Source organism: Aspergillus terreus, genomic scaffold, assembly GCF_000149615.1.
Source record: "Aspergillus terreus NIH2624 scaffold_4 genomic scaffold, whole genome shotgun sequence".
In the NCBI taxonomy this organism is placed as follows: domain Eukaryota; kingdom Fungi; phylum Ascomycota; class Eurotiomycetes; order Eurotiales; family Aspergillaceae; genus Aspergillus; species Aspergillus terreus.
In genome coordinates, this window is record NT_165927.1 from 1,114,615 (window position 1) to 1,137,622 (window position 23,008).

A 23,008-nucleotide genomic window follows, 5' to 3' on the forward strand; every position below is an offset into this window, starting at 1 on the left:
CCCACCAACTTCTTCCCACTCACTTCGCTTCGCCTTTTTCTGTTTCTCCTTTACCTTCTCTCATCTTCTTCCCCTTCTCTCTTTTCCCCTCCACCTCTTCCTGTCACCCCCTATCTCTGTTTGTTTTCCCTCTTTCCGTGCTCTACCTTTGCAAACACTACCTGAGTCTACGCGTTGACAACGAGTGTCTCTCCTTTCCCCATCTCTGATCCAGATAGACATCTCTGAAGGGATCTTTCCAAGGTCATTCCGCAAACCTCTTTGAGCCCCCAGCCCCATCTCTGCCCTGTCATACCGCCATCACGAACCCTTCTGCTGAAGACACTGACCCTTCTTCGCGACAGCAGACCTTCATACGCGAAAGATTGACCTACTCGTCATCATGGGTTGGAACGCAGAAGAAAGCACTGGCTGGACCGCTGGTGGCAGCTCTGGTATGTGTCTCTCCTTGAAGATCATGGGACCCTCACTTCCATCACTAGAGATTGATGTTAACCATGTCCTCGTCTCCTTCAGAGCTCAACGATGAGAACGCAAACCCCAACAGCTTCTCCCAGGGGTTTGGCGAGAACGGCTTTGCCGACAACACCTTTGGTGGCGACGGCTTTGGTAACAAGTTCGGTGGTGACGACTTTGGGCCTTCTGCCGCCGCTGGACAGGATGGTAATGATGCCTGCCGCAAGCAAGTACCCCGGTGATTTGATTGTCTTTCCAGGTCTAACATTCCTTCAGCTGTGGCGACGAAGGTCACTTTGCTCGCGAGTGTCCTGAACCTCGCAAGGCCATGGCTTGCTTCAACTGTGGTGAGGAAGGGTAAGTCGTCATTGAAGGAATTTCACACGCGAGCTTGTACTGAAGATCCGATAGCCATGCTAAGGTGGACTGCCCTAAGCCTCGCGTGTTCAAGGGTACTTGCCGAATCTGCAACCAGGAAGGTCATCCCGCTGCTGAGTGCCCGGAGAGACCCCCTGATGTTTGCAAAAATTGCAAGATGGAAGGTAATATATGTTATGTTCCACCCCCGTCATCTGCTGTTGCTAACTGCACGTACGATCCCAAGGCCACAAAACCATGGACTGCACTGAGAACCGCAAGTTTGATCTGAACAATGTTCCCGACAAGCTCCCCGAGGAGGCCTGGGCGATCCTGAAGAAGGCCAGTGACAGTAGAGACCTGGAGGACTTCCGCGAGGTATGTTGTTTCTACTCCTCCAGCATGTGTATGACGGCTTAAGTTCCTAGGCTGTCAGAATTTACTCCAAGGCCGTCCCTCATGCCACTTTTGTCGACATCGAAAAGAGGATGCGTGAGGATAACTTCTGTTTCTACATGATCGCGATGGTTGGTTCTAGACAGTCGCACACCTACTCCAGTTGTATGCTAAGTGGCTCTCTATATAGGATAAGCAAGTCGACGACACCATCAGCCTCATTAACCTTCAGGGCAAGCTGAACTGCAAGTATGTTGTCGGCTACTACTTCAACCCCAAGCCCCAACGTGCCCATCTCAGGGAACGTTGGCCTGAATCTCCCGAAGAGAACCTTGAGCGCCTTGCGGATGCCGGTCTGCCCTACGACAGGCAAGTTCCTAAGTGTCCTATCTGTAATGGTAAGTGAATAAGTGAAGGATCGCCCATGCAAACGCCGCTAACTGGATAATAAGAGATGGGTCATACTGCACGTGGTTGCAAGGAAGAACGCCCGGCCTTGGAACGTGTTGAAGTGAAGTGTGTCAACTGCAGCGCCACTGGACACCGTGCTCGCGACTGCCCTGAGCCTCGTCGTGATCCTTATGCGTGTCGTAACTGCGGGTTCGTGCTTTCTCTTCCCTTGATGATGCAGTGTGCCTGACCGACGTAGTGCTCCTGACCACAAGGCATCTGATTGCCCCAACCCTCGTTCTGCTGAAGGGGTCGAATGCAAGCGTTGCGGTGAAGGTAATACACCTACTGTGTGGCTGCGAATTTGAGACACGATGCTAATCTATCGACAGTCGGACACTTCGCTAAGGATTGTCCCCAGGCTAGCGCTCCTAGAACCTGTCGAAACTGTGGGTAAGTATTGAAGGTTCTCGGGATACCCACGCAGACACTAATGGGGCAGCTCTGAGGACCATATCGCCAGGGATTGCGATAAGCCGCGTGATGTTTCCACCGTGACCTGTCGCAACTGTGATGAGGGTAAGGACACTCTTCCGGATAACTCTACACCTTCAGCTGCACAAAGCTAACGGTTATCAAGTTGGTCATTTCAGCCGTGACTGCACCAAGAAGAAGGACTGGTCCAAGGTTCAGTGCAACAACTGCGGTGGAAGTAAGTTGATCCGTCGATCGTCTGGTGCGGATAGATACTAATCTATGCACTTCGTTCTAGTGGGTCACACCGTGAAACGTTGCCCCCAGGCCAGCACTGACGACATGAACAACGGCATGGACAATGGAATGGACAACGATGGCACATTCGCCGCTGCTGAGGAGGTGGTCGATAACGCTGGTGGCTCTTGGAACGCTGGGAACGAGGACGCTGGCTGGTAAGTGGGACGATCAGATGAACTCTTGCGGGCAAATGCCGATCCAGAGTGGTGTGAGCACATCGGACAGCTCGTCTGTGACGACACCTGATGTCTTCGCCGGAATTGGAACGTGGCCATTTTGCTCGGAGTTCTTGGTCGTGTTCCTGGTCGAGCTCTGCATCCTCCGTTTTTCAAGTTGATGGAACTCTACCGGCGGGTCCGGGAGATTGTCACGCAACACTTGTTCTTGGGGTTGATGTTCGGAAAGACGTCGCCTGAATCAGAGGTTGATAATGTTTGATAACAGCTAGCTCCACTCTTGTGATAGATGAGCATAATCACAGCTGTCTTAATGTTCAAAGGCTTAGACTGATGGTAATCTAAGAGGCAGCAGGAAGCAGGTCAGCCAGTCCAGCAAGACTGTCGCACCAACGTGAGAAGGCAACTAGTCTAATTGGATCTGACTCAAACGAAGGAGAAGAGCATCTTCCTCCTTGCAGAATGCATAAGTGCCTCGAACGTGGAATGTAGTACCAACATGTCGGTAGGCTCAGGCGGTGGTCTGGCCGTCGCGTAGGTCCTGCACGCCTGAAGGTGCATTAATGCAGTATGCAATATTATGACAGAAGACGCGTGCAGCGGTTTGGTCTGGCAGGCTGTGTGGGAGCGGTGAGGTCTGCATTATGCAAGGAGGAGATGAATAGGATGGAGGGTTGATTTGGGCGTCGGTATGGTACTTTCGTATGGTTTTAAAGCGTTGTGTGGTAAATGGCAGACATGGACGTTCGGAAGTCTGTCGGTACTGGTTGCTGGTTTGCGAGCGTAGTAGACGTGGCTGTCGTTTGAGCTGCTGGCTTGTTGTGCGTGGTGAGATTGTCAATTAGTCGATTGCATGTATACTAATCAACTTCCATGAGCTGATACCGTTAGAATAACACGATAATGCTGAAGATCATCGGTTTGCATGTTATTCTACCGCTGTCGAATCATTGCAATACAAGTCCATGTGAAAAGGCCATCTGAAATAAGGACAACACGTTTGCGTAGATGGAAAGACTTGAATCGCATCTCTACAGAGTACAGAGTATAAAAACGAACGATTAGCCTTGCTGATCACTGGAGACACCTCCATCGGACGATGCTAGTTTATCAGAGCTTCTCTTCTCCATACCATCTGTCTACCAGGATATGTTCTCTCCACTCGCTCCTGAGTCCGTAGGTAGTCTGTTTCACATGCAGTCTAACCCCAGGCTACTCCAGCTCTACCCCGGACGCCTCCTATTGGCGATGTCGACATCTACCCCCGTCTGGGGGCCAAGGCCTGCGACGGGAACTGCCCAAGACGGCTAGACCTGGATGACCATCATCATTAACAAACCGTACTAGGGCGTCCCGGCGAGGAATCGTCGCGGGATCTTCATCATCCTTCAGGTCCAAGCGTCCAGGAGGCGCCGCTGGCGTCTTTGCCGGTTCCAGATGGATGCGGAATGAAACCAGAGCACAATCCCTATGCGCAATGGAAAATTGGCTATCTAAGGTTCTACCGCTTGCTTCCCTCCGAGACTAACCTTATCCGAAGGGCTTATACGGCCGAGAGCGTGCACTGCTTTAAGGCTTTGACAGCATGCTGGTGTTCTATCTCATAATGACGAGCTCCATCGGCTGACTGCAACGTTTAATGATTCGGACCATGAGCCGGTTGGGGCCGAGATCGTATGTACCCATAACTAAATAGCCCATAGTACGACTGTCATTTGCGACCTGGCAAGAGTCAAGGGAAATCAGATCCAAGGCTTAGTCGGACTCCACCATGGGTAAATATTTTCCGGTCGGGCGCATGATTGGCCTGCGCATGATTCAGGGCCGATGGACCAGCGCAAGGAAGCCGTGCGTTTCTCCCCATGAAGTACTCTTGCGTTCAGGGTCTCCTATTGCCATAGGGTTCTGCTCCAACCCTGCTTCGGCTACCGTAGCGATGTGGTGGATAATTTATCCATGCAAGTAAGTGTCTGTGTCGGAGATTATGCAGTAATAATGTTGGACACTTTGTATATTTTGGTTGGATGGGGACACTGTCTGCCGCCGCATGTCGTATATCCGCCGAGATCGTCGCGTCCGCCGGCTGTTTCGAATCGATCAATCATTTACGGCGTACGCGAGCTCATGCCGTCAGCCGTTCCTGTGTTTGGGTTGTACGATGTGATTCAATCTACGGTACTTCCGGTCAGGGCTACTTCTGGTCAGGCTATCCGCATCGTAGGCATCACGACGACGCGATGCAGCTGAACCCTGGGGTTGGATGGGGAAGGGGCCTTAGCACGGGACGGCGCATGACCGATGATGAAGCTGGATGATGTTGCCGCACCTGAACCGGAGTTGAACGAGCGGGATGTTGGACGGATTGGGGAGGAGGACGGGGGGAATGGCGGAATGTCCCAAAGAGGCAATCCGAGAAACCCCGGGGGGGCAAAGGGTAAAGGGGAAAAGAAGACCTGGGGAATGAAAGGGAATCAAAGGCTGGGACCGTTCGGCCACAGCCGATGAGTGGTCCTCCACTGGGTGGTGTTGCACCAGTGGACGTTTGATGGCCGATGGGCAACACTAGGCCTCAAATAGGCTTAGCGGACGACTTGCAATTGGCGTGAAAGTCTCGCAGAACAAAGACGACTGGGCACCCAACTCTGCCCAGTCAAAGGCGCGGGTTGCATTGAGGCCCCGACGCCCGGTGGAAAAGGGGGGCGCGTCAAGCGGAGCATCCAGCACGGGAAACGCCATGGCCTTTTTTGGGCTGCTTTGTTCCCGGTTTTCCCGCCCACGGTTGCTCAAGGGACAAGCTGCGGTCGTCCAGACAGGCGTAGATTGGCATTTGTCTTGTCTTTTCTTGGGCCTTCACACTATGAGTCTTGATCCTAGGGTCAAGAGTGCTTGTGAATCCTGGGGGGCTTGGGTCACGTCTTGAGCGTCTTGGTTGTGCCGTGGCATGCATCTTAGTCGAGCCATGGCAGTCTTGGGGTCTTGGAAAGTCTTGGACACGGGCCCGATGCTTCGGTCTCACTCGGCATCGGAGCGGATTTCTCCGACCGCTTTTCGTCGGCGGGATCCCTTCCTGGCATTCGGCATGAATCATGATCACAAGGATATTAATCTAAATGCACTGTACTCCGTAGACAAAGACTACCTAAATATCACGGATTCGTGCGGCTCGACATGTTCCCTTTTGGAGCTTCCGATGTTATGTTCTTTGGTAGTTAGATATTACTTGTAGATACTCCCCATGGCTATGACTGACCGTGCGAGGCTCCACCGGTCCAGTTGACCATCAGGCAACTGTTTCCCGCTCGCCCTGTTACCCGTTTACGTAGTTGGTTGTTGGCCCGGTGGAGATATCTCCCTCGACCACTGGCTATGATTGGATTCGATGGATCCGTTCATCAGACTGCGTCCGCCGAAGGGCTTCGCGACGGCCGCTCAGACTGGATCGGAACCGCCCCCCGGAAAGCGTACGAGGCCACGGAGGCGATCTCATTCATCAAACACGAGGCATTGATAGGGACCTGTTCCGGTTTGGTGACTGGACGGGGCCGCGGGTTCCCCCTAACGAGAATCTCCCGGAACCTCGGCGCAACACGAGACACAACAAAGAACGTCGATGTCGAGTCTTTGAAGCATAAAGTCTATTGAAATCCTATCGCACAATCGATCTTGGTCGATTCGACGCAAGGGTGAACAACGCGGCCGCCACAGCCACGAGGCTTGAACGGATAAGGCCGAACAGGCGATAGGCCAGGTGATGGGGGGTGGATGGCTGCCCGCAACAGAATCCACATTCCACCGCACAAAATCCGGAGACTCCAACTCCCCGGATTCATGAATAAGCAGGTTGCCCACTCTCCCTCTTCGCCCATGGATCAGAGACATGGGAGTGAAACGACAGATGGGCACCGTGACATGACTGGATTGAATGTCTTGTGACGGTTGATTTTTTTTCCCCCTTCCTTTAGTCATTTTCTCTATCAATTTATTTGGGAAATATTGTATTGTCAGTTCGTGTGTTGGAGTGGATGTCCCACCGCCACGCGAGATCACATTCCAGAGCCCAATAGACTACTGCAACCGAAAAAGGGATGATTATGGGAGAATTGGGCGGACGGAAGAAGTATACCGTTTGACTATCCTGATTACCCGGAACAAATCAAGCGAATAATCTGCTGTCGTTCTTTGATCTTGCCGGAAGGCAAAAATAATAATAATAATAACACCAGAACAATAATAATAATGGCAAATAAAAAAAGAATAAAAAAAAAAAAGAAAAGGAACGACCGTCTCCGTCGGGTTGTCCATAACAGGCTAGACCTTGGCGGATGAATCTGTGGTCGGTGGAGCTTACTTGCACTCTCCCTGGCGATGCCGCTGGCTTATTCTTTTTCTTTTGCGATTATTATTATTATTAGGATTAGTGTAGATTATTCTATGTGTCTAGTAATTATCCTTTCTTTGTTGTCGATTCCTGTATGCCGACATCAAGCATGCCCTCGACTTCCACACAAACCTTCTATCGGTCTCGTCTTACGTTCAGCAGCGCCGCCCCCGCCGCCGATCGTGCAAGTCGCTCACTAACCACCGTCGTCACGCCTCCCCTCCAACGACGTGCCAGTGGCCTCGGGGTGGTGTGTTCCAACAGTGCCTACGCGGTGCACCATGTGGGGAATGGGATCCTCTTCCCTTCCTATTCCTCGTTCGGCCTAGAGCCGCCAATGAGGTCATGTCCGAGAGGATGTTCTGGGGAAGGGAACATCAGAGATGTCCTGGGACCTGCAGAGCAAATGAAAGTGGTCAACCGCTTCGCTCGATCCGGAACCTGGCACTTGGTGGAGCCCTTCTCCATCCATCATCCCATCCATTAGGCCCCAAAAGGCCAATCACAGTGGGAAACGCCCAACTTCCCTCATCGTTTGCGATACCCCAGGCGAGTTCGGGCCAGGTGAGCGAGGTACCTCGTCCGTAGTCCCGACGCTGGAGAGGTACATCGGCCCCGTCTCCCCCATGGCACCCCCAACCCCAGAAGGAGGAGTAGGAGTATGATGACATCGGGCTCACTCGCGTCTCATAATTCTTTTTCTTTTTTATTTTATTTAATTTAATTGTAGGAATTATTTTACTTTCTTTTCTCCATGTCGCCTAAGCCTCTAGTATCATCCTTTCCCAAGTCCATCCTTTATAAACCCCCCGTCCACTTCCCTTGTGTCACCAGCCTGCTGATCTTCTTCTTTTTCTCTAGAAAAGGATTCCTTCCTCCCATTCCTTTTCTTCCTTCTCTTCCCTCTAGTATAATTCCCAATTGATCTCCTCCCTTCCTCTTCCTCCTCCTCCTCCCCCGGATACACACGCTCCTTCCGTTTGCGCATGTGTGTCTGCTGCGGTCGTGGTACTTCCTAACTACATCCTCCGCTGGTTGGGATCCGATTGTCACTCCTACTACCCACCCTAGAGAGTTCGCGCCATCAGCGCCAGTCTTCACCATGGCTCGCAGCTACTTGGGCATGCAGGGCCATGTCCTGCAAATCGCCATCGGTGTCATCGCCGGCATGGATTTCCTGCTGTTCGGTTACGATCAAGGTGTCACCGGTGGTCTGCTGAGTCTGCAGTCCTTCGTCAAGTACTTCCCGACCATCGCCACCACTGGTGATTATTACAACAGCCTCTCCGCGGCTGAGAAAAGCGCTCAGTCCACGCGTCAAGGTAAGCCGTCCCGCCAATGACTCCGGGTTGCGATCCCGAAAGAACCCTAGATTTGCTCACGATCGGTCCACAGGTATCGTTGTCGCCGCGTACAATCTGGGATGTTTCGCCGGTTCGATCCCGACGATCTGGGTCGGTAATTGGCTGGGTCGTCGCAAGACCATCTTCCTCGGTTCTTCCATCATGGTGATTGGCGCTCTGCTGCAATGTACCTCCTACGACCTTGCCCAGCTTATCGTTGGACGTCTGGTCACTGGTTTCGGTAGGTAGTTTTGACTCGACTTGACCGGTTCGTCAGAAGCTCATGCGCGCGCAGGTAACGGTATGAACACCTCCACGGTGCCCACTTGGCAATCCGAGTGCTGCAAGTCCAACCGCCGTGGTCAGCTGGTCATGATCGAGGGTGCCATGATTACCTGCGGTATTACCATCAGTTACTGGGTCGATTTCGGTCTTCTCTTCGCCGATCCCAACGAGGCCGCCTGGCGGTTCCCTCTCGCCTTCCAGATCTTCTTCGCCGCCATCATTCTGGTTTTCGTCATGTTCCTTCCCGAGTCTCCCCGCTGGCTCGTGCTCAAGGGTCGGGAGGACGAAGCCAAGGAAGTTCTGGGCGCGCTAATGGGTGACGGCACCGACCCCATTTTCCTGCAGAACGAATTCATTGCCATCAAGGCCACCGTCCTGGAGATGGCCAAGGGCTCTTTCCGCGACATGTTCACCATGGGCGAGGACCGCCACTTCCACCGGACCGTGCTCGCCTACGTCAACCAGATGTTCCAGCAGATCTCCGGTATCAACTTAATCACCTACTACATTCCCGTCGTGCTGGAGGAGCAGCTCGGCATGGATCTGATTGTCTCCCGTCTGATCTCCGCTTGCAACGGTACCGAGTACTTCATCGCTTCCTGGATCGCCGTGTTCACCATTGAAATCTTCGGTCGTCGGACGCTGATGCTGTTCGGTGCCGCTGGTATGTCCATTTCCATGATCATCCTCGCCGTGACCGCCAGTATCGGAACCCCCGGTGCCAACTACGCTTGTGTGGTGTTCCTCTTCGTCTTCAACACGTTCTTCGCCATCGGCTGGCTGGGAATGACCTGGCTGTACCCCGCCGAGATTGTGCCCCTTAAGATCCGTGCTCCGGCCAACGCCTTGTCCACCTCTTCCAACTGGATCTTCAACTTCATGGTCGTCATGATCACTCCGGTGGCCTTTGCGAACATTCACTATCAGACCTACATCATTTTCGCTGTCATGTAAGTTTTGGTTGTGTCCCCATTGTTGTAGTTCGTCAGGCTGATAATGTTCTAGCAACGCCGCGATCTTCCCGGTGGTCTGGTTCTTCTACCCGGAGACGACCCACCGTTCTCTGGAGGAGATGGACCGCATCTTCCGCAAGACCAAGAACGTCTTCCAGGTGGTCAAGATCGCCGACCAGGAGCCGCACATGTACGGCAAGCACGGTGAGCTCCTGCGCACCCTGGACGACGTCGAGGATGAGGCGGTGCGCCGTGCTAGCGTGATGAACCACCCTCACAAGGATGCAAGTGATGAGAACACCAGCACGGAGAAGATCTAAGCTGCCAGAAATCGTGTTGAAAAAGAAAAAAAGAAAGGCAGGAGACGATGATCCGATTACGAGTCATTATGCCCCTTTCCTGCCATGACATATATTTATTCTGCATGTTTACCCTTTCTTCTGTCTTTTTATATTACCATTTGTTTGTTACCCCCGGGTCAGGTTTCAGGATGGCGACGATCGTTGTTCGGCGATGACCTTAGATACCCAGATCGCTTCAGATGTAATTAGATCGGATCGGATCTTCAGATCTAGCAATGTTGATCGCTGCGCGCCACGACTGGCCGGCGCAGCCTATCGAGTCTACTCTGTATTGTTACTTTCCCCTAAGCAACCACGGACCGGTGCAGCGGCAGAGGAGGGTCGCAGACTCCAAAACACCACGTCCTGCAGTGTTCCTTGTACCGAGAGGCGCGTGGGATAATGCTGGCGAAGCTGCAGACCATAGAGGATCTCAGGGGAAAGCCCTCAAGACTACGACGCGCTTGTGTCTGATCCGCAGGCCATTCGCTACGTCGCCGAACTTATGTAACAAACAGGCCTGCTCAACCAGGTCGGCCACACTGATATTGGAGACTCAGCGGAGCAGGACCTGGAGCGTGCAAGCCTTTTCGACTCTTTCTGTTTCTTCCTAGAGATTATCTTCTTCGTCGCTCGGAGTTCCCTCCTGCAGCTTGAAGAAAGAATCATGTAGACGACGAGTACCTAGGTTCTTAGCTGACGCCGGCGCTGAAAATCTGCCGACTAATGCCTAACTATCTAGGAACAGGTGGCATTCACTTATGTATTCCAATGCTAATTGTTCCTGTCTTCTATCCAAGAGGTGTAACTCAAATAGGGTCTCTTTGAGCGGAGCCGAGCCGAGAACAAAATGAGGGCGGTTAGACATCGAAATCCTTCCAACCTAATGTGAGTGAGATTGTAGTTGAGTACTAGACCAAGCTAGTACTTTGGGGCTCACGGAAATCCAGTCTAGATCCCCGCCCCACGCGACCCCCTCGGCTAGATCTGGACCACCAAGGATGAGGCATGAACCCCCATGGCTGAAGCTGCCACCATTTAAGGCCGCTTATCCCACTTCCCCAGCTAGACGATCTCTCTTTCACGCACAGAGTCGAATTTCGCAATGTTCGGAACCCTGCGCTACCTGCCCAAGGACAAGACTGGGGAGTTCCTCGAGCGTGAATCAGGGGTGGTGGGAAATACGACAACCAACAAACCTCAACACTCTGCCTGCGATAATTGCAGGGTAAAAAAGGTTGGTGATCTCTAATTCTAAAAAGTTGCTTTGTTGCAATCAACCGCTCCAAGCTCCAGCCCAGTTAACAGGGGACCATTTGCAAATGGCGCCCAAATAGATCCGCTGCAGTGGCCAAAGAGCGGGATGTTCGCGGTGCAAGACACTTTCCCTCCCCTGCAGCTATACCCACGGCCCCGTGCGGAAAGGCAAAAGGAAGCCAGCGCCCAGGTCGCAAGAAAAGGACCACAGTAAGGAGAACGAGAGCTGTCCGGAAACGAGCGCTGCCCTCGGCCGATCTCCCACGAGGGAGGCTGCAGCCACAGCTACAGTGCAGCCCTCCCTATTGACTATGGAACCACTACCGCATAGGCTAGACGAGAATTACGTCGGGCTGGACAAGGCAACGCAGCAGGTCCAAGGGAACCCCGACTCAATGCTGGACCCAATGTTGAAGGAAATCGCGACCTGGTCGAGTTGCCTCGATTGGTCTCCAGGAAAGGACGGCACCAGCATGCCGGAATCCGACTATGCCGTGACAGGGGATCTACGCCTCCCCGCAGTCAATGGGTTCACGTCACTGGAGCTGCTTCCTACTCCTCCGTCGACCTATGTCCTTGCCGCCTCCGGGAGCACAAACCGATCAAGTGAGAACGCCTCCGATTTTGCTATGGAAGAGCGACCTTCATGCTCATGCTTGAACTCGGCCGTCTTCCTCCTGGACGAATTGGAGACGCCCCACTATGATGGGGGCCCCGGCGCGCAGGGCCTTGACTCTATTCTTTCGATTTATCAGGAGGTGCTCTTTCTGTGCAAACGTATGATCAACTGCGACGCCTGCCGACGGAAATCAGGAAGTATGATGATGCTTATGATGGTGCTGGAGCGATTGGCCATTCTGTGCGGCGAGGTGATTGATGCTTTTATTGCCCAGAGGGAATTCAACAGGCCGGGGGGCGCGCCCGTCCCCGTCGCCATGATGGAGAAGCAGCCGATGGTTTTGGGCGAGTACGAGATCGACGGGGAAGACTACGAGGTTATGATGGGGATGCTAATGACACGGCGGCTGTCGGAATTGGAGAGCTTGCTAGCTCGCATAAAGATGATCAGCTCCTCCACCTGCCGCGCTCATCAGCAGGCCAGAATGGCGCGCGTTGATCAGCATGTTAAGAACTTGTTTCAGAAGCTTACTTCCGTCTGCCCTCTGGTCACCCAATGGAGGACCGATACAAATCGGCCAGTGGTCACGGATGCTGCTTGGAAAGCCATTTAAGGATTAGACGAAGGACACTATGGATTTATAAAGGAGAGTGAAATAAATGTGCACATATCAGATGAATATCTCCAGGTCCATTATCTCGTAGCGTAAACACTTTTTCCAACTTTCATTTATGCCGTTGTTTTTTGCAGTGTCTATCGAGAGGGGGATGTACTCTCGGGAGTTACTTATTTGGGCAAAAACCCCACGCTATCGGGCAATGTCAGCTAAGCTCGATATGCCAATGGACTTGAGAGGAAGCAGGTATATATCAAAGACGTTGAAGAAGCAATCTTATTGTTGGCTTCGCTCCAGATCACTCTACACAAAATGTCGATGAGCTGGGGTTACGGACCTACCTGCTTGCTGGACATCTTCACAGTGGTGTTTGTCCCGGTAACTCTTCCCTTGTGCCTTTCCATCGCACCACCTAAGTCCCACTACCCGGCAGCAAAGCAACGTGAGGGTCCGCTACAAGCCACTGGGCTAGCTAGCTACCTTTCCTAGCTGACACCGGAACTTTCCTTTTCTAGCGCTTGGGAAGGAGGGAAAAGAAAAGAGGGCGAAATCCAACCTTTTCTTTCCTCTTTTCCTTCCACTATCCCATTTTCAGCTGTGTCTTCGATTCTCTCTTTCTCCCTCTTCGCATCGGTGATTTCGAGCACAATGGCCCGTTGCGCCCTTGTCACTGGTTGTAGTGCCGGCGGTATCGGCTCGGCCCTTGTGGAGGAACTCCACGCCCAGGGGCTTAGAGTCTATGCGACCGCCCGCTCCCCAGCTAAGATGAACCATCTTAAACTTCCCAATGTTATCCTTGTTCCTCTCGACGTTGTGGACCCGGCCAGTATTGCCGCTGCCGTCAATATTGTTCAACAGGATTTGTCTTTGCATGGTGACTCTCTCGACATCCTCATTAATAACGCGGGCCAGTCCCTCGTTTATCCAGCGCTGGATATCTCGATCGACGAGGCCAAGCGTCTTTTCGATGTCAATTTCTGGGGGGTCTTAGCTGTCACCCAGGCTTTCATGCCGTTGCTGCTGGCTGCTAAGAATGGCAGTACACTCGTGAATGTCTGCTCTATCTCAGGCTTCTTGCACGCCCCTTGGATGAGTGGGGCTCTCTATCCAGGCCGTTGCAACAGAATATATAAGGAATTGCCTCTAATCCGTTTGCATAGGTGTCTACAATGCCTCGAAGGCCGCTCTAATGTCTTGGAGTGAGACTCTCCGATTAGAAGTGCAACCCTTTAATATCCGGGTTATCTCTCTAGTCACTGGCGCTGTCGCTACAAATGTCATGTCGCATTCGAATATAAACCTACCGGAAAAGTCCCTTTACCAAAAGGCGCTCCCAGAGATTCAAAAACGCGGTGTCGGGGATGATGTGTCAAATAAGAGCGCGCCGGCAGAGTTTGCTCGCGAGGTTGCTAAGGATGTCTTGGGCGGAGCCGCAGGACCGGTGTGGCATGGAAGTATGGCTTCCATGGTGAAGTTCATGTCTAGATACATGCCAACAGGTATTTTAGTGAGTGAAACTGTGTTCTTCCATTCCGGATTCCTCTTCGGCGTAAACCGACTGCTGATATTTCTCGCCTAGGACCGAGTGATGAAGGGGGGAACTGGGCTGGACAAGCTGCCTTGAAAGAAACATTACACGAACGGGATATGCATAGAAACGACCAGGCGTGTTCATGATATGTTGTCGCTTTTACCTCTTATTCGTGCCCTTCCTGTCCAGATAATTGACTGTAAACCTGAGAGGCGATAATTTCCCACTGGATATCTTCGTCTCCCTGGATATCCACTACCCACAGGCTCAGACCTATGACTATTCCTTCTTGTTCATACGGCTCGCTTAGATAGGCTACAACGGGTCAATAGGAATATGATTGATTGATTGATTGAATTTAATCCCCAGGCAACGTAGAACTGCGGGCGCCTTTCGACTAGAACCGAAATATCCTCTTCTTCAAGCAATAGTACGACGCGATCATATATTACACCTTACGCACTACTATGCGCCTTGGCTTGGTGGCGTAATGGTCATTTTGGCTGACAGTAAGACATACTATGATGTCCACCATCCACCTTTCCTCGCCGCACACGTCTCAGTCATAGCCTATATTGGCTGCAGATCCATACGTTTGATGGAGACTTCAGTGGCGAAATCGCGCAGCGGGCCCACGTCCAGAGGTAGAATGTCGGCGGCGTTTTGAAACGGCAAGATCGACTGTCCGAATAACTGTCCCTTCGTAAGCTCGATATCTTCATCTCCGGGCGTGTTTGAGGATGGAAAGATTTGCTGTGGATGTGATGTTAGCTCTGAATTGTATGAAGGTTCTATGGAACGTTCTTACCATTTCTCTGCTTTGAATGTTTCCGGCAGCATCGCGTGTCCAAATTTCAGCAGTCCCTTTTACCCGCTTTCCAGATGACTCTGACCACTTCAGCAGTATGACAACATTCACTGTCTGACAGCCTTGCATCCATAGGTCTTTGTCATGACGAAGGTAAGGGAACGATTCGGACCATCCAGATCCGATTTTTTGTCAAAAATGAGTCGCAGAGAGAATGCACTTGTCCCAACACCCATGCAAATCAGTCTGTTCTCTTGCAGGGTTATCAAGCCGGCGGCCCTCCAGTCACAGATGACATTGTTGACCCATCGCTGATGCACGTCGTGTAATTCTGTCGGCATTATCTTAATACGCAGGACGCGAGTTTCGGCGTTGTAGTTTATTCTAAATGATCGTCATCACATAGTGTGCCTTGATGACCCATATAGATGTTCCCAGACTACCTTGGACGGCGTCTTTCAACTTCGGGGTGACTTGCAAGAGATTCAGAGAGCAAGAGCCAATTCTGACCTGCAATATCCTCGTAGATCAGTTCTTTGAACCCAGAGACAGCATCAAGTTCTCTCAAGATGCTTTCGAAGATGAGATGGGCAGGGGAGTCAGGTGGGATAGAAGAAGAGGTCATCTTGTAGTCGGGGGAAGATGGGAGGTCACTTGAATTAAGGAACTTGGTAATATCACTAATATCAGTGAAAAGGAAGTGGCAGGAGTGAATGGGAAGTAATAGAGAGGACATGCAGGCATTATAGCCTCTATCCCGTAGGGCAAAGTCTGGTAAGAACGAGCTCAGAATTACGTGCTAACTACAGTATGAGTTACTCAGGCTCCGGCTCTGAACCACGTATCCTCCGACAAAAGCGCATAATGATGAAACTATACATAGTATAGAGCCATAAGATCAGCGTACTATGGTGAAAGCTACCTCACACCAGGGATGAATAGTCCGGACAAGAATAATGGCATTGATCACCAACCAATCCGCCTTACCAGTGGCCCAGTCACTAAAAGCGACCTCGGTGAAGTGTTCCAGAGCTGGTGTTCTCTCACCCGCGGTTAGTTTCGGTCACCGAGGACGCTCGACCCAAGCCGAAGACGGACTGGTTGGGGATGAGTCATAGTATTGTTCTTGGGAATCGGATGGAAATCATCCAAGAAATGAAGCAAACGAGAGGGGAAAAAAAAAGTTATCAATCAAACCTTATATAATCCCCAACGCACATCCCATTGGCGGGACCGCCGCCCTCTCCGACGGTCGGGACGCCCAAAGAAGAAGGTAGCAGGGACCAGCCGTCACCTTCTTTTTTCTACCTCTCCTACTTCGACTTCTTCTTTTCCTTCAAGATCCCCTCGTCTTCTCCATTGTATCTCTCACGCTGTATCATAGACACTCCGGGCCGAGCCACATTCCTTCTGGACCCCGTCTCCAGCGCCCGTCCAGCTCCAAACTAACAGCCTCGGTTATCGCTATCAATCAGGTCTCTCCATCTGTACTCATTCTATGCGCACTACTATGGCGCTCGCTTAGGTATGTTACTCAAATGCGCTTTTTGTTCAATTTGCTCCCCTCGCGCACACACCCTGCTACGTATCCACATGCTAATCAAGGCTCGACGTTGGACAGGTCTGGTTGGAGGGTCAAAAGACGCAAGAAACCCTGCAGAGTTTTGGGCATCTCAAGCATTTAGCTGCATCGTTTCTGCTTAAAATCCCAGTCATTCGCCGTGCGGGGCTGCTCGAGCGCAACCTCCAAAAGTTCTTTTAGGCGTTCTTTCCTAGATCGCGCTGTCTCTATCTTTGATTCTTTTCCTTCATACCGGCCGGCTTTTCGTCAGCCTCGGTTAGATCGTTTTAGTCGTTGGTGGCGCTCATAGCCCCCGGAGCTACTTTGCAAACGGATCCAATCACCGACGGCATCATGTCTTTCATGCAGCAAGCCCAGTCTCCAGTCGATAGCGACTTAGGAAAACAAGCCGGCGCCGAAAGTCCCCAGGAACGATTCTCTAGTGCTGACGATGATGTCGAGTCGGGCTTTGAGCCTGACGTAGCCAGTATTGAGCGCATCTATAGGTAACTTGCAATTTCCATTACATCCAGATCTCCTGTCGCATCACTGACCGGCCCAGAAAACTTGATTATCGCATCATTCCCGCCTTCTGGGTGCTCTATTTCCTCTGTTCAGCCATTCGTTCCAATGTCGGACTGGCCCAGACCATGAACGCGGACGTGGGTCATGATCTAGGGTCTGTTTTGCATTTGACGCCGCACCAGATCTCGACCGGTCTCGCCCTTTTCTATGTCTGCTATGTTGTCTTCGACTTGCCATCCAACCTGATCATGACTCGGTTGAGCCCTCATGTCTGGATGAGTCGCATCGTCATCAGTGTCGGTATCATTGGGAGCTGTATGGCTGCGATGAAGGCTGCCTGGAGTTTATAGTACGTCGTGACTCAGTGTGCCTTGTATTGCCCGTTTGGGCCATGATGACAGCAGTGGCTAACGCCTCAAATCTAGCCTTCTTCGCCTCTTACTGGGTATTGTCATTGCCGGCATGTGGCCGGGAATGGCCTACTACCTCACTCTCTTCTATCCTCCGTCGAGAACCGGAAAGCGCATCGGTCAGTACTACACCGCTGCGCAAGTTTCTGCCGCTGTCGTCGGTCTGGTCTCCGCAGGTTTTCAAGAGATGGACGGTGATCAGGGTCTGGTCGGCTTCCAGTGGATGTTCCTGGTTTATGGCATCATCACCATCGCTGTTGGTATCGTCCTCCTCTGGTGGCTTCCCGATCGACCAACTGCACCGGGCGAGGAGGCACCCACTAAGAAGTACCTGCGTTGGCTTCCACGGAGCCGTCCGGCACTGACAGGTCGCGACGCTGAAATCCACTACCATGATCTGAAGCGAGTCTATCATCGCCCGCAATGGACCCTTCGCGACCTCCTTCACGTCTTCATGGACTGGCGCCTGTGGCCCCTCCTGATCATGTATTTTGGGGTCGTCGGCGTTGGCATTGGCGTCCAGAACTACAGTACCGTGATCATCAAAGCTATCAACCCCAGCTTGAGCGGCATCGACTTGAGTCTTCTCTCTGCTCCAATCTGGATCGTGTGTCTCCCCTGCAGCCATCTGTAGCCTTCCAATAGCCCTCAGTACTAACCGGTATACAGATGGACTTGATTGCCATCCTCCTGGTCACGCCTATGTCGGACCGCTTTCACCGCCACCGCGCCATCTTCTTCTCGATCCCCGTCTGTCTACAGATCCTGGGGCTTCTTCTCACCACCTACGCTGGGACAGAGACCAACTCCTGGCCGCGCTATGGTGGCCTCCTCATCGTCGGCTTCGGACTCGGACCTACCGTCCCCATTACAATGACCTGGACGACAGAGATCTTCCAGCCACGCCACGGTGAGGTCGGTGTCGCGGCCGCTTCCGCTGTCGTCTCCGGTCTGGGCAATCTGGGCAGTATCCTCACCACGTATGCGCTCTACACCGGTTGGGCAAGCGACTACACCGCCCCGGGTCGTGAGAAGTACCGCAAGAGTAACCTCGTCATGGTGGGGATTCTGTGCGCAAGCATCCTGTCTTCCGTGGTCATGCAGCTTCTCCTACGATTTGTCGATGGTCGGCGCCAACACAACTCCGAAGGCGACGATGCAAACAAGATCATTGACGGCGCGGCCAGACGAGAGGCGGAGCAACGTGGTCTCGACGGGCTGGGTTCGAGTATATTCCGCGTGCTGAGGAAGAAGTGATTTGGTTGTCTGTTGTATACTTTCTTGTTGTCTGTCTTATAATGAGCCTTTCCCTTGGTTACATCGAGGGTATGTATTGTTATGGTGTATGTGGTATGTGACATGATGATGGAAAAGATGGTGTACATATTTTTATCGCAGTCAGTCGTTGTAGACTGCATATATAATGGTCGTGCCTGGTGGCTGACAATGGACTCTTATCTGAGTAGCACCAGCAAAGTTCGTGTAAAGCTAAGGAAGCAGACACCTAAATTCTAGTAATCAAGAAGATAAAGAGTGATAGGTTGTATTGAATACACTATGTTACTATTTATTGACAGTGACCTGGGGCTGCCAGGATTGATTCCTTGTCCTCCGGGCCTCCAGATGGGGTTCCACCATTCGATTCGAATAATGCTTTGAAAGAAAGAGACCGTCCAATTCAATCTCTTGAATCTCAGAAGTCTTCTATGTTGACGTAACACATAACCCACATAAACGACGACGAAAAGAAGTGAAAATAGAAATGCAACACAGCAATCAGGGGAGCAGAAGGAACGCAAAAAGGGCAGCAAACTCTGGCATCCGAGAGCAGGAAGAGAAAGGACCCCTGAAATACCATGAGACAAAACGGATTGGGTGAAGGGGAGGAAAAGCGAAAGAAACATGACGAAATCTATATTTGCTCTCCACAACGGCCAGGCTGCTCTCTTAGGTTCTTTACTCCCGGGTTGACGCCGGAGGGTATACGAGCGCTAAGAGAAAGAGGTTTTTCGCATTTTGATTCGGTATTAGTTATGGGGTTTTCCATTTAGACGCCACCGCAGAGCTGGTTCCGAATTAGTGTAAGGTCTTGCGAAAGGGTATTAAAGGAGAACTCACAGTCTCGACGATGATACCAGTGATCTGGTACGGGCAAGCGTTGCTAGCGGGACGGCGGTCCTCGAAGTAACCCTTGCCATCCTTGGCCACTTGGCGGGGGATACGGATGCTGCCACCACGGTCGGCGACACCGTAGCTGAACTTGTCGATGCTGCCGGTCTCGTGACGGCCGGTGAGACGCTCCTCGTTGCCCTCACCGTAGACGGCAATGTGCTCGACGTGGCGGGCCTCGAGCTTCTTCATGGCGGACTCGATGACCTTCATGCCACCCTCGGCGCGCATGGCAGCAGAGGAGACGTTGGTGTGGAGACCAGCTCCGTTCCAGTCACCCTTGATGGGCTTGGGATCAAAGGAAATCTTGACGCCGAACTCCTCAGCCACACGGTGGAGGAGGAAGCGGGACATCCAAAGCTGATCACCCACTAGAGTAATTGTTAACAACGAATGACAAATCTAAAGAGATAAGGAAAACTCACTCTCGATACCCTCGCAAGGGCCGACCTGGTACTCCCACTGGGAGGGCATGACCTCGGCGTTGATACCGGAGATGTTGATACCGGCATACAGGCAGGCACGGTAGTGGGCCTCGACAATGTCACGGCAGTAGACCTTGCCGGTACCGACACCGCAGTAGTAGGGGCCCTGAGCACCGGGGAAACCACCCTTGGGCCAGCCGTAGGGCCAGCCGTCCTCACCGAGGAGGGTGTACTCCTGCTCCAGACCGAACCAGAACTCCTCCTTGGCGTGGGTCTCCATCAGACGGGCAGCCTCGTGGCGGTAGTTGAACTTGTTGGGGGTACCATCGGAATCCCAGGTCTCACAGAGAACGAGAATGTTGTCACCAAGGCGGAAGGGGTCAGGGTAGATGGCAACGGGACGGAGGTACACATCGGAGTTGTCACCGGGAGCCTGGCCGGTCGAGGAACCATCGAAGTTCCACTCAGGGAGCTCATCAACGGACTTGACGGGCTTGGAGAGAGTCTATTGGCAGGGGAAAAGGAGGGTTAGTCCCGGTCAGATCGGAGATGAGTCACGTGGGAGCGGGTGGGTGCAGGCGCAGATGTGGCATGCAGCAAAATCCCCGTGCGTAGGGCTTATCGGCCAGGGCGAAACCAGCGCGATAACCGCACTGAGGGGTCACACTCCATGGCTTGGAACACAAACCATGCGCCACATGGCAACCTTGTGGTGCGCTAGGAAGATAAATGTTGATGAGAAGGGTAGTGCATACCTTAGTCTTGCTGCGGCAGCCACCGACAGCGTCAATCCAGATGTACTCGGCCTGGACACGACCCTTCTGGTCGAGGGACATGTACTTCATGAGCTGTTTCCAGCGCATCAGTCAGTATACTGTTTCCTCGAACCGCAGGGAAAGCGCGGTTGAAGAAAAAGCAGTGACAGGTATCAATGAGAAGAAGAACGCACATTCTCCGTGTTGGAGACGACGGTTGATTTCGACTGTGGCGATGAGTCATGGTTAGCTGGGTGTCCTGTGCCGGATGACGGACGGGTGACGAGGCAAAGACATGGACATACCATTGTGAAATTGATGTGAAGGGTGAACTGATAGAGATAGGATCTTTGGATTCCTTTTCAGGGAGTGTTCAGCTGGTAGAGAGGCAAGATGACTCCAACAAGCTGGATTTTCAGTGAACAGAGACGGACGAACGCGGAACCACGATCGAACGATTGATGAGGAGGAAGGAGGATGGAAGTAGCGAAAGTAGCGAGGGAGAGATCGCGATTAAATAGAGCAAAGCGAAGACAACAACGAAGTGTTGTTTCAAGAGATTGAAATCTGGAGGAGGGTGAGTTGAGGAGGGGAGAAGCGGCGGTTCTGTGGGTGGGGGGGAACCGATGCTTTAAATTTCAGCAGGCGTCGCGTTGCTTTTCTGGGAGGGCGGCAAATTTGCCTCCCGATCGGGGAAAGTGCGCTGAAAGATACCGTAATCTTCGGCTGCTGCTGTGCCCATCGGTATTGCCCGTACGGCCGTAATCTATTCTTTTAATAGATTGGATCTTTTTGATATTCTATTCTCGCTCTTATCCTGATGCTACTAGAACCATCGCATCCAGTCTCTGCATCTAGATCGATTCTTCTCAGTACTGACTCCTCGAAATGAGCGATTTCTAACAATCTTCCCCTTTCCATGCGGCTTTTTTGGGAGCTGGGTTGCCTACGAGATTTCTTTTTTTGGCCGCGGCGTGTGGCTCAGTTGCCGGGGTGTTTCAGACCCAGAAAAAAGAAAAAAAAAATTCAGCCGGCAGCGAGTCAAAAAAAGGCGCATTTTGCGGATCTCCATTCACCCATTATTCGACCCCAACCGCTGCCCTCTGCGCCTGGTGGTATGTACAGGGAGTGTAAATGGGACGCATCGCATGGACGCCTCCAGACTCTTCCTGACCAACCGGATAGACCATCCGAGAGTTGACAGACGGATATCACCCTTATTCGTGCGTTATCTTCTTACGTATGGTTGAAGGTATTGATAGGAGGTCTACCCGGTAGAATCAAGTCTACGACTAGTGATTTCGAGATCATAAGGTCTGCCTTACTTCTGCCCAAGCAGAGACTCAGGTAATAATATTACCCGTTTGGGTAATATGGATCCAGCAGGCCGGGAGCGTTCAGCAGAAAATGGCGCCCCCTTGGATGGCCAAATATGCAGCTCCTGCATGGACAGCATCGAGACAGCCCATGCAGGGAGAACGGCATGTATCCATTCAGATGATGGTGACAATCCCAGGGCAACATGGACACACCATCTGGAATGTGGTTTCCCCAGATAATCCCACCCCACGCCACTGGGTAAATTCCGGAAGATGGGGGAGGGAGGCGGCCGAGAGGGACAAATGGTAGACGCGAAATTATCAACAGGAGAAACCGTACCTGTCGGGTGACTAGCGATCAAGAGGGTGGAAGAAGAAAAGAAATGAATGTGATTGTGGGAGAATCTCCGGGGACGGCTGTCAGTCGAGATAGCGACACGAAGAGGTTTGCTAACAGGTATTATTCAATATCTCCCGTCAGTGGACGGGAGCGATGCATATCAGCTGCAGGACCCGAATAGCGTTGAACGTTGTCTGCGCCTAATCTCGGCCCTGGACGTGCTCCCTATTGGCAGTCATCTGCATCTGTCTTTTGCAATTCTAATGGCTTAACCGGACCCTGGCTGTCCTGTGTACAGAGAGGGAGACCCTCGATACTGTCGGTGTATACATACAGTAGATGGTGGCCGGAGTATCGCCTGGTCAGCTCCGTCGGGTACCTTTCTCCCGGCCTTATCTATGCGCGGTCGGATACTAGTAGTAGGCTTAGTAGCATCCACAATCAACCTATGAATAGATTCTTCCTCTTTTGCCGGTGGACACTTTTATTCATGACCTATCTGTAATCGCTAACTACCATCTGGAGGATACGTGATATGTAATCCCTATGTTCTAGATGGACGAGACGAACTACCTAGGTAGGTACTACAGGTACTCCGTACCAACTGGACTTATCAGCATCCACATTTCCCTTATCAGCGGTGCCCCTCCACGAAGAAGCCACAAAAGCAAAACTCCCCGCCATTCGCGTGGGTGGATCGTAGCGCGCCTGCCGACTCCTTTGTTCTTTTTGATATGATTCCTTTGGATTCCTCCATCCAACGGAAATCAGCATGATATAGACAGATATACCTTTATTCCCTACCCCTACCCCTTCTAGATCCA

At 52.1% G+C, this 23,008-nt stretch overlaps 7 protein-coding genes across 7 annotated transcripts; 5 read left to right on the plus strand and 2 right to left on the minus strand.

The window, feature by feature from the left end:
* Nucleotides 1-382: 382 nt before the first annotated feature.
* ATEG_03189 (putative zinc knuckle transcription factor (CnjB)) lies at nt 383-2,532 on the plus strand (the record flags this gene model as incomplete). Its single annotated transcript, XM_001212367.1, has 11 exons — nt 383-434; nt 517-694; nt 733-813; nt 868-998; nt 1,061-1,191; nt 1,400-1,607; nt 1,662-1,799; nt 1,992-2,052; nt 2,102-2,178; nt 2,240-2,311; nt 2,372-2,532. The coding sequence occupies 11 exons, from the start codon at nt 383-385 to the stop codon at nt 2,530-2,532; spliced, it is 1,290 nt and encodes a 429-aa protein (XP_001212367.1).
* A 5,497-nt stretch (nt 2,533-8,029) lies between these two features.
* On the plus strand, nt 8,030-9,828 carry ATEG_03190 (sugar porter family MFS transporter; the record flags this gene model as incomplete). The annotated part of the gene is made up of 4 exons (XM_001212368.1): nt 8,030-8,249; nt 8,323-8,511; nt 8,566-9,505; nt 9,561-9,828. 4 exons carry the CDS (start codon nt 8,030-8,032, stop codon nt 9,826-9,828), a joined length of 1,617 nt encoding a protein of 538 aa, XP_001212368.1.
* Nucleotides 9,829-10,954: 1,126 nt separating this feature from the next.
* On the plus strand, nt 10,955-12,338 carry ATEG_03191 (uncharacterized protein; the record flags this gene model as incomplete). Its single annotated transcript, XM_001212369.1, has 3 exons — nt 10,955-11,086; nt 11,198-11,316; nt 11,438-12,338. 3 exons carry the CDS (start codon nt 10,955-10,957, stop codon nt 12,336-12,338), a joined length of 1,152 nt encoding a protein of 383 aa, XP_001212369.1.
* Nucleotides 12,339-12,989: 651 nt separating this feature from the next.
* Nucleotides 12,990-13,965, plus strand: ATEG_03192 (SDR family oxidoreductase; the record flags this gene model as incomplete). Its single annotated transcript, XM_001212370.1, has 3 exons — nt 12,990-13,434; nt 13,502-13,848; nt 13,921-13,965. 3 exons carry the CDS (start codon nt 12,990-12,992, stop codon nt 13,963-13,965), a joined length of 837 nt encoding a protein of 278 aa, XP_001212370.1.
* Nucleotides 13,966-14,442: 477 nt separating this feature from the next.
* On the minus strand, nt 14,443-15,416 carry ATEG_03193 (uncharacterized protein; the record flags this gene model as incomplete). Its single annotated transcript, XM_001212371.1, has 4 exons — nt 14,443-14,625; nt 14,681-14,760; nt 14,853-15,064; nt 15,124-15,416. The coding sequence occupies 4 exons, from the start codon at nt 15,414-15,416 to the stop codon at nt 14,443-14,445; spliced, it is 768 nt and encodes a 255-aa protein (XP_001212371.1).
* Nucleotides 15,417-16,595: 1,179 nt separating this feature from the next.
* Nucleotides 16,596-18,433, plus strand: ATEG_03194 (putative MFS transporter; the record flags this gene model as incomplete). Its single annotated transcript, XM_001212372.1, has 4 exons — nt 16,596-16,747; nt 16,804-17,115; nt 17,192-17,783; nt 17,846-18,433. 4 exons carry the CDS (start codon nt 16,596-16,598, stop codon nt 18,431-18,433), a joined length of 1,644 nt encoding a protein of 547 aa, XP_001212372.1.
* Nucleotides 18,434-19,223: 790 nt separating this feature from the next.
* On the minus strand, nt 19,224-20,833 carry glnA (glutamate--ammonia ligase; the record flags this gene model as incomplete). The annotated part of the gene is made up of 5 exons (XM_001212373.1): nt 19,224-19,241; nt 19,295-19,716; nt 19,771-20,275; nt 20,526-20,618; nt 20,831-20,833. 5 exons carry the CDS (start codon nt 20,831-20,833, stop codon nt 19,224-19,226), a joined length of 1,041 nt encoding a protein of 346 aa, XP_001212373.1.
* Between the last annotated feature and the right edge of the window lie 2,175 nt (nt 20,834-23,008).